General features: G+C 34.1%; 1 protein-coding gene across 3 annotated transcripts; it reads left to right on the forward strand.

The window, feature by feature from the left end:
* Window positions 1-448: 448 nt before the first annotated feature.
* Window positions 449-10102, forward strand: LOC117108557 (ankyrin repeat and SOCS box protein 13-like). Of its 3 annotated transcripts, none has more exons than XM_033250604.1 (6): window positions 449-587; window positions 1693-1886; window positions 6518-6668; window positions 7209-7343; window positions 8856-9053; window positions 9683-10102. In XM_033250604.1, the coding sequence occupies exons 1-6, from the start codon at window positions 575-577 to the stop codon at window positions 9808-9810; spliced, it is 819 nt and encodes a 272-aa protein (XP_033106495.1). In that variant the 5' UTR covers window positions 449-574; the 3' UTR covers window positions 9811-10102. The 3 variants fall into 3 exon arrangements, with proteins under 3 accessions (XP_033106495.1, XP_033106494.1, XP_033106496.1); XM_033250603.1 differs by lacking the exon at window positions 449-587 and adding an exon at window positions 1419-1576; XM_033250605.1 differs by lacking the exon at window positions 449-587 and adding an exon at window positions 4399-4432 and having other exon boundaries at window positions 1757-1886.
* The last annotated feature ends 431 nt before the right edge of the window (window positions 10103-10533 follow it).

Genomic DNA, 10533 nt, shown 5'->3' on the forward strand with positions numbered 1-10533 from the left:
TTTGTTTAGCTTTAAGTTGTTGTTTTACTCTTTGTTCATAAGTTCTTTCATTTGTTTAGCTTTAAGTTGCTGTATTACTCTTTGTTCATTAGTTTAAGTTTGACTGCGCCACTTTCTTGTGTGCTGCCACTGATGTAAAAGTGTAATGTCAATAAATATTATTATTTTATCTGGCACTCTTTATTCAAAAATTTAAATACAAGACCACACATGGGACCAACGTCAGCATGATTCACATGCCTTTTACGCACAAAGCACCAGATATCCCACCAGGTATGTACAATGAAAAAGATGAAAACAAATTGGTTCCTACCTATTAGGCATTTATCTCATTGACATGTAGCGCAAGAAGATGAAATTTTAATGGAGGTCACACTGACATATGTGCTGATTATTATGTAAATATACTGTATGCAGACAACAGAATCATATTCAATATATCAGCCTTGGTCACTTTGTGAGGCGTATAAAACAGATGCTTCATTGCTCTGGCCTCCAAATAGAATATCCATAGTTTCTGTATGATTCATGTGATGGTTTGATGATACCAGTATAAAGTAGGCCTATTGTCAGAATGCTACAAACAGGTAGGCATGTAATTAAATGATGATGTTTGTAATTGTACAATATGTGTATTATACATTATTCATCCATTGTTTTTTAATTTTTTTTTATATATTTTTTTTTTATTCCTTTTGATAATCAGAAAATACATTACAATAGAAGAAAAGCAAAATACTGTATGTACAGCACTGATTGGAACAAAAATAACAAGGCAATAAATTAGAAAACCCAAAAAAGTGCCAAGTCACCGTCACCCAAAAGGATGTGCTATTCCATGCAAAAAATGGATTAATGAAAATTAATTTACAAAGTATAACGTTTTATTATAATAAATTATTATTGATTAGAATTATTTTTAATAACTTTAATAAATGACAGGAGATTTCAAATTTGGCATCAATAGTTGCCTGTTTAAATTTATCTTTTTAGACATTGCCATTGAGTACCTCGGTCATTTTCACGACTCTGTATTTGCTATGAGTGTAATTGTATGTTCTGTCATTTATTGTTCAGTAGTAGTGTTTTTTTCTTTTAATTCCTTCATGAGGTGGTGTCCCTATTAAATTTAACCATTATTCAGTATGACCTCTTATTTTATTAGACTTGTATTAATTCTCCATTTGACTTTTATTATTACTGTACCAATTTGGTCAAGTTCATTTCTTTGATGCATGGTTTATTTTTCCATGCACTTACTATGAGCTGTAGAACTAACAATGAAAATAAATAAGTTTTTGACCTCTATTTTATTTTAAACAAACACTCAAAAATGACATTGACCAATTGTTCTAATGCACTGTTGCCAGACAGAATATAACAGGAATTTCTATTGAATTGTTTGTAGGGTTGTTGAGATTAAGCTGGTTTATTCATCTTGTTTAGAAATATAGAGGTCAATGGTATAACTGACCATTCACACTCTCACCACTGAACAGAACACAATTTGATTTGAGACAAACATACAGTGTAAATTGTTTGGTCGTCCTAAGTATCATGGATAGGCCTATGTCAGGTATTAATTTTTTAATTAATTTTTTTGTTTTATTCTAGTTGGTGGCCACTTAGATTTTGTAATTAACATTGGAAAAAAGAAATGTTTGTTACTAAAATGTCTGTCTCATTGGTTAGATCGATACAGAAGCCATAACCGGACTCGACTTCACATCGCTGCTGCTACTGGTCAACTTCTCGTCCTTCATAGTCTGATTCGGGAAGGTCAAAGTGTCAACAGAAGAACATCTGAGGGCATAACAGCCTTACACGAAGCATGTGGGACCAACCATGTGTACTGTGCTCGCAATTTAATCAAAGCAAATGCAGATGTAAGTACTAGAATGTTGCATAGCATATATAGCTCTGTACAGGCTATCAAATTTTTTTTTTCCAAAAAACTGTTGTATACCCATATGTAGTCATGATGTGCCTATATATGGTCATGATGTGATGTCATCATGACCATATTTAGGCATGTCTCATGTATTGATAGTCTGGACTTTGCATGCTTGATTGACACCAGCACGCACCGTAAGCAACTCAAAACCAATGTGTCAGGCTTTAGCTGTTCCACAATTCTTTCATTCTACAGTACCAACAAAGCGAAAAATCATTTGCTGGAGGGCTTGAGTTAGGCGTGTTGATTGGCCGAGCAGTTTAGTCAGGGGCACCCTCACCTTCAGCTCCAATATCGGCGCTGGTTCGAATGGTTCACTTGCCTATGGTTCCGGTGGTGGAACAAGTCTTCTCAGATAAGGACTTTAAACCGAAGGCCCAGTGTACGCATTTGACTCATGTGAACCCAGTACATCCTTCGAGAAGAGTAGAGGGTTACCCCGGTGTACTGGTCCATTAAGTCTCCTGTTGTTATATGGATATGCCACGTAGGACGTGATTAATGTTCGCTTATTAGCATATCCTTGGCACTCGTGCCTAAAAAAAAATACCAGTTACAATAGTGTACCATCTTTCGGATGAGGCATGTAAGCCGTTGGTCCTGTGTGCATTTATGGCCAATGTGCGCGTTAAAGAATGCAGTAAACTCTTCGGAAAAGAGTAGGGGATTGTCTCAGTGTACTGCCCAATCACCACCAGAAGGAGCCCACTGGAAATGAGTCTTCTTCTAGACTTTCGTAAGCTATTCTTGGTGTTTACACCGATTAAATCCAATTCAATCCAATCACTAAATTTTAATGGCTAAATTATCTTGTATTACTATAAGGTAATTGCACTGTGAAATATTTTATTGTGAGGCTTGCAACTCGCATTTTTCAACTCGCAACTTGCATTTTCCAGTTGCAGCTCGCATATTCTAGCTTGCAACTCACACTGAAGTAGCACCAACAGTACATCAGCAAATGCTCAGTGCAAGCATGTGCACCTTCCCCACCCTGCCCACCTCTTAATAATAGAACAATGAAATGTTAATGAAACTGATATTGTGGTTTGACAATTCCAACCCAAGACCATGTGATTACAACCACTGCATGTCCTCTTGTGTGTGCATCATGATGATTTTGCATGATAATTATCCTCTGGTCTTCTTGATGTATAAAACTTGATAGTTTTTTTTACTTTAGACCAGACTTTTTTATACCTTGTTTTAGCGAACCTGCTGCCCACCAATAATGATGGTTTAGAATTTTAAAAAATAAATTATTTTTGGCCAATTAACATTGCTGCCAACACGAAAAATTGGTAATTTCAGAAAAAAGTAAAAGTTTTACTCTTTTTTTATTACACCCGCCTCTGCCGTGAAATCTCCAAAAATAAGATACATATATTTCTTCCTAATTATATAAATTTAAAACATTTAACCATCCCATCACTACACTGTTTACATTCACTAATAAAATTATATTTTTATTTTCTCCTCTGTCTGGGTGTTTTTTGCAAAAGTATTTGCTAGAAAAATAAGAAAAAAAAAAATTATTTTTGCCAAAACAAGGTATGAAAAAAGTCTCACCTTGGGAGTTATATCAAAGATAATAAATAGTAGAAGATAGAGCAGCTTCTCAATATAGTGGAACATCCATTCAAAATGCATTGTGGGTACACGGAGAGCAATTTTATCCCGTCCGCGCGGCGGCACTGTATATCAATAATAAAGGCACCGCTCTGGTTTGTTTGTTTTATGTAGTTTCTCCACTTAGTCAAATGTTCAAATTTTACCCCGCATGCAGGAGGGCGGATGTTCCATCAATTTTAATGCAAATACGTGGAACAGCTCATTCTTCGGCAATTTAAGTTCTTTGGTTATATCCCAATTGATCTGTGTGTCTCTGTTGTCTAAAATTAAATTGCTTTGTCAAGCTACAGTATGCAATGGTATTATTGATGCAAATTTGTCTCTATTTTCTTTGTAATCTTTGTTATGGAAGAATTCGTATTTTATGAAAGTTGCACTTACGATATAGTCCATGTTTAGCTTTTAAAACTGAATTTTGTTTTTATTATTGTTATTATTGGCCTGGACACTTTTTTCTTATTTTCAATGCAATACCTTACCACAATAATACAAGCCCACACCCTATTTTACATCCATTTTCACGTAACAGGGTATGATTTGCTAGCTTTTACTTACAGGGGAAAAAAATGTAAGATTTTCTTTGAATTGGGCATGGAGTATTGAAAATTGGCTAGTACAATTATTTCATGAACAGAGGATTCCCCAGGTTTAAGTCGACCCCCCCAACAACCCGCCCATTTTCATGTTGAGGAACTACGGTTGATTTTTTAAAACTCATTTTCAGCTGCTATATCTTTGGGGGTGTGGAGACTTAAATTTCAGTTTAGTACATATTACATGTATTTTTTGATTCCTGTCTGCCTTTGTACTAGGTGTACTGATATAAGTAACAGCACGTCCTCAAAAGTAAGTAAAGAATTCTCTAGGAGCTTGCTGTGTCTTTGATTGCTTGCTGTGATTATAGTCAGGGGCGGATCCAGGATCATTTTGCCATGAGTGAGGGATGGGGGTCATATGCCAATTGAAGATCTACATGTATGATCTGAGAAAGGAGGGATGGGGATGTTCCCTTCCCTATTATGTGGTCTGGGTATGTAGCCCCTTTGAGAGCGATTGGGATTTGCTGTCAGGGAGGAAGGGGTGGGAATCACCCCTTTCACCACTCCTGGATCCGCCACTGATAGTCTCCATGAGTTTAGTCAGTTACCCCTCATTACCCATATTTACTTTACGTAGCTGTATACATTATAAAGAGAGTATATGCTGTGGTTAAAATGTGTTATAATGCATGTATCCATATAATAGAGTTCTATTGAATTCCTCTGAGTATTTTATAGTCAGTCGTGACATCACTTTCAATTGTACGTAATTTCCCTATCCCCGCCTTGTCTGCGAAAAGCTCAATGAAAGCTGGGATTTTACATCGCGATGAATATTTCATTACTAGCCAAACTCTGAATGCAAACGTCAGGGCCTAACAAAATTTCGCTCAACGTCGCAAGTTATCACAAATAATGCCTAGATCACTGACCAAGGCAAGGCCTAGAAAGGTATGGTTGAGAGATAATAAGGCAATTGACTTATAAATGCCCTGAAAAGAGAAGGTAATGCTAAAATAATTTTTAATGTTTAAATTACATTTAATCTATTTGTCTACCAGGAGCTGATTCAGCTGCTGCCACGTTATCGAATACTCCCCCAGGGAGCTTGAGTTCGTGTTCCGTAAGCGTCTAAGACAATGACCGGGGTAATGAAAATGTGAAGCGCATAGGGGGCTTAACAATATGCGCAATATTATTATTATTATTATTATTATTATTATTATTATTATTATTATTATTAGGCCTACCTAAACTTCAACAGCAATCAATTTGTTCATCTTCATCGTATGACGAAGAGCTGCAAAGAGCATCAGTGCGAGTACTACTACTAGCAAACCATTATTATACATGCAGATAATGATACTGTATATATCTAACTTAATATACAATATAATAAAGCAGGGTACCTGACTCATTAATAAAGCAATTATAGTCAAGTTTTTTTGGTTTTTTTTAAGGAATAATGGCTCCTTCAGCCTCCATTTTCTATAGGATCCTGAGAACTTGACTAATTGCATATTATAAGATTCTACGTGCAATTCATTGAGAATTCTCTAAAGTTTTATAAAAAAAAAATACCATGTACTACACACTTCGGTTAGATTTCTTAAAATTATTATATACAACTCAAAAAATTCAACAGAAATTATGTACTGTAAGTGTGTATTTTAGAAGCAATAGATTCTGTAGAATTCTCATTATTTTGTATATTTTATTTGACGTACCGTAGCCACATCCTGAGATAACTCAGTTCATGTATTTTATTTTTATTCTGTTACTCCATTTTAAAAAATTCCTGATTAGATTGAAGAATTTCAAAAAATACTTGGAAGGAGAAGATGGTTGACGTCAATTAATCTGTTCAGGGAACAGTGAAATTTCACTGTTCCCTGATCTGTTCAATAAACAATTAATTAGTGAAAAATACCTTTTGCAATTCTGAAATAAATTACAGTATTTTTAAATTCTCGACCTTATTACATTCAGTGTTGCTCATGAGGACTGTTTATTGTATATTCCTCAGCATACTTAGTCATACTGGAATATTGCACTTTAAATATTGCAATTATGTTAAACGAGCACACTAATTACATTATGTTCCGTGTGAATACACTTATCAATACAGGAATATGCTGTGCTATATAATTTTACTCATGTGTCAATAGCATATTTATTACCTAAGTATTTTGTATAGTGTATTTATTATGTGAAGTGTTAACCTTATAATTATTGTATCAATCATCAGATCATGTTTTTTTCTCATCTATCCCTTTGGCGCCAATATTTAGTATGCTTTATATCATTCATGTAAAAACAATAAAACAACATTGCATTTAAACACCAATTTAATGGCAAAGATGTTAAATATTTACGATATTATTCATTCCAGCTGAATGCTTGTGACATCATGGGTGCCATGCCTTTGAACCATGCTGCAAGCACTGGTAGTGTTGAATGTGTCAAATTGTTGCTTGAGTCTGGATGTGATGTCAATCCCAAGATGACTACACGTTCACCATTACATGAGGCTGCCCTCAATGGTTGGTTTTAAATTTGTTTTCTTTGTCTTTTTTTTCTTCAATCAGTGGTTACAGATATACTTTTACTTAGTAGTTGCTATTAAATGAAGAAGCAGTGGTAGTTATCACAGGGCTCCCAAGTTTCCCGCAATTCAAAGGAATCTCCTGGAAATGGGAAGGCCTCCTACACTCCCCAGAGGAAACAAGAATCTCCCGGAAAGTAACCTACCTTCTGCAAAATTTATGATACTTCATGTTTTTATTTTACTTGTACAGTAATATAATTAGAGGTGTTAAAGCTCTTTTAAAGAGATTTCCCTGAAATGACTTTATAGTGTCTTTCTACTATCAGTTACATTTACCTGTATCTTCCTTCTTTCTTTGTTCCACTAGATTCCACTTCTTCATTTGATGGTAACTGTCAGTTACATAGATATGAACAACCATATTATTGTCTACATGGGAATTAAGACTTTAGGAAGCAGTGAACTTGTTAATATTTTATTACTGGTCAAAATGATCCACTCTGAGTAATAAATAATAATTATCCATTAATTGCAGGTAGTGAAGAATGCGTGAAGTTGCTCCTTGATGCCGGTGCGGAACTTGACCTGCAAGACCAACATTTTGGAACGCCTCTTCATTGTGCATGCGATTATTCAAACCTAGCGTGTGCGCGTTTACTTTTAGAAACAGGTATTAAAAGTGAATCAGTTTTATTTTTATTTTACATTTACAAAATATAAGCTCTACAAATGCTAAGTGCTCTACAAATGCATATTATTATTATATTTTTATTATTATTAAATTGTAGTGTAATAAGTTGTATTTGTGAAATGGAAAGTAGAAATATATTGCTGGAAATATACGTGGGTGTGACTCCCACAAGAGAGAGACAGAAAAAGAACTATATAATATAATATTTCAGTTGTCTCGGGTAAGTTATCTACCAATTGAAAATTAAAACAAGATTATAATAATATTATATTAATAATATTTGCTGTGCCAGGATTGTAAAATGATTAAAACTAACAATGTATTGACAAAGGCACTACTATACCTGAAATGTACAGGATACTACTTGTGGAAAAAAAATGTATAGTCTTTGTGAATGATTAAATAAACAAAAAAATTGTAACAATTAAGGATGTTTCCACAAACATAAATTCAGTACAAGTTTCAATAGTGAGTAAAGGTTTGTTCACACTATTAAATTTAATTTGGCAAAAAAACTATTGTATACCCATTGCGATGTGCCTATATATGGTCATGATGTGATGTCATCATGACCATATTTAGGCATGTCACATGTTTTTGTCAAATAAAATTTGATAGTCTGGACAGGGCTTTAATATAGCAGCTCAACAAGTGGTTTTATTAGGGATTTAATTTCTAACCTTTTATCCCTCAGAACTATTCATAATGAAAACATTTTTTTCAAGGTTGAAGTCTATCCATATGTAACTTATACATATTGCATACTAGTCCCAGTTATTTTCCATTAATATATGATCATCTATAGTCCTATTGTCATGTCATTTCCTGTATTACTTATGAGCATACATTTGTTTTTATTGGCATTATTCGACAGGTGATTTTATTTCACAAACCAAAGTAATTACACATCTTGGATTGAAGATAACACACTGAAATGTTTAATAGTAACGCTTTTGTGTCAGCAAACACGTTACAGATTCCATTTTCTTCAGACTATAACATATAATACAGGTATATGTAAATGAAGAATAATATTGGTGTCTGGAGAATCTTTATGGAATCACTATATTTTGTTCCTAAGTTTAGAATTTTTTTATGAGAGTAATTTCTAAATCATGTAAAGCTTGGTTTCCATACAATCGCTATCTTCAACAGCTTTCGGAGATGTTGATTGGTTGGTCGAATCATGGAGCCTTCCCGATTGCGTCAGGGACTGCTGCTACGCAGTATAACGATTGCACTGAAAACACTGTAGCGACAGTGTAGAGGTTTTTATGAAAACCAAGCTTAACAGAGTTTACCAACCATCTCAAAATCGTACAATAATAATATTACAGTCTGTTGTATGTTGTTCAGGAAACTTGAGCCATTTTGACTTATTACTGTAGTTTGGTCTTTATGATGCTTGCTTTCATTTCCGCGAGTCCAGGATTTAAATTTGTCAAGTAACAAACAAGCAATGAAAAAGTGTTTTTTGGGGTTTTTTTTTAGGGTCTAATGTGAATGCTGTGGTACCCCAAACATATCACACTCCTCTGCACTTAGCGGCAAAAAACAAACATGAGAAACTCATACGACTTCTAATGGACTACGGGGCAACTCCATTTGTTCAGGATCGCAAACATAAATATCCGTGGGACTTAATAGACGAAGACTGCGACGCAGCGACCACACTCTACCAATATCATAGTGAGTGCTGTTTTAATGTTGTATATAATATCTACAAAATAGTTTAAAATAAGTACTGATAACTAAATCTAATATTTTAAGTTAAGTTTTGTAGTGAATTTGTTTCTGTGAAATTCCAAATACAGTATGATATACATTAAATTCTATTCACTAGTTATCAAGTAATATTTTAAGTTAAGTTTGTACTGAATTTTTTTTTTTTTTGTATTTTTGTTTCTATGAAATTCCAAATATGATTTACAATCAATGGTATTCACTAGTTGATCAAGTCGTAAGGATATAATATTTATATATCTTATATGCATACACTCATCTAGGTTATTAGAATAATTTTCATGCTTAGTTCAACAAGTCAAAAATGGAATTTAAATCAATAATTTCATACTTTCTTTTTGAAATTTGCAAATTTTTTATCATCTACCTTACTGGTAATTTTAAATTTGATGGTCTTTGCACCTTTTTTTTAAAGAAGTTGTAAGTATTTACATTTTAATTATGTAATCCGTTGTATGTACAGGGATTCAGACACATTTGTGTTATGGCGCATTGTTGTTCATGCAACTTCTGAACCGTTTGATGTCAAATAAATAAATGAAATGGAAATGAAATATTTATAACCTCTCTTTCAGGTAATACAGTTACCTTAAAGCAAATTTGTCGGTTAGAAATACGGAAGCACATCAGCTGCAGTCGGTTGGATTCCGTTGACCATCTTGCAATACCGGATAGTCTCAGATGTTACCTGCAGTACAAATAAACTTTTATATGGACCATGCACAATACTTTCATGAAGCCATTAAACTGGTTTTAGTAATTTTAGTAATGCATTGAATTGCATTGAAATTACGGGTTTCCCATAAGTTTTAAAAACATGATAATTTTGAAAGTGTTTCGTAAATTTTTAAAAAGTTATATAAGTGTATATTTTCAACTTTTTGTCTATCAACATTACTACACTGATGTGGGTTTAAGCGGACTTCTAATCCCAGGATACTGGGTTCGAATCCTGTCCATTTCAGGATTTTTTTCATAATTAAAAAACAACTCAACTCTTCAACTCTTATAATTATTTTTGTTTTTATTATCATCATTATGGATATTATTATCATTATGGATATTATTATTATAAATACAATTTTTTTTTTGTTATTGCAAAATAATGATTCTGTCTTAAGCCGGGCACTAACTGCATTGTACAGCGGTCATCAGCCTGCCAGCCAACAAATCCAACTCCGCTCCCTGTGAGCGTCAGACACCACGACACTGTCTGCTGATTGTCGATGACAGTCTGAACGGATCGTCATAAAAACGATCTGTTGCGCACATGCCGAGGCGTTGCATTCTCAGTAGAATCGCGACGACCGTCGAGCGCAGTGGGTGCCCGTCTTAAATGTCAAGATTCTTGCCTTCTATTATCAGGGTACTGGGTTCAAATCCTATCAATGTCAGGATTTGTTTTCATGAATACAGCTCTGTACTC

The sequence above is a fragment of the Anneissia japonica genome, unplaced genomic scaffold (assembly GCF_011630105.1).
Source record: "Anneissia japonica isolate Jap-2015-1 unplaced genomic scaffold, ASM1163010v1 scaffold287727_len1644234_cov201, whole genome shotgun sequence".
In the NCBI taxonomy this organism is placed as follows: Eukaryota; Metazoa; Echinodermata; class Crinoidea; order Comatulida; family Comatulidae; genus Anneissia; species Anneissia japonica.

Coding starts and splice junctions, on each gene's coding strand:
- LOC117108557 (XM_033250603.1), top strand. Junction 6,669..7,208: donor ACATGAGGCTGCCCTCAATG/GTTGGTTTTAAA, acceptor CATTAATTGCAG/GTAGTGAAGAATGCGTGAAG. Junction 9,054..9,682: donor CACACTCTACCAATATCATA/GTGAGTGCTGTT, acceptor CCTCTCTTTCAG/GTAATACAGTTACCTTAAAG.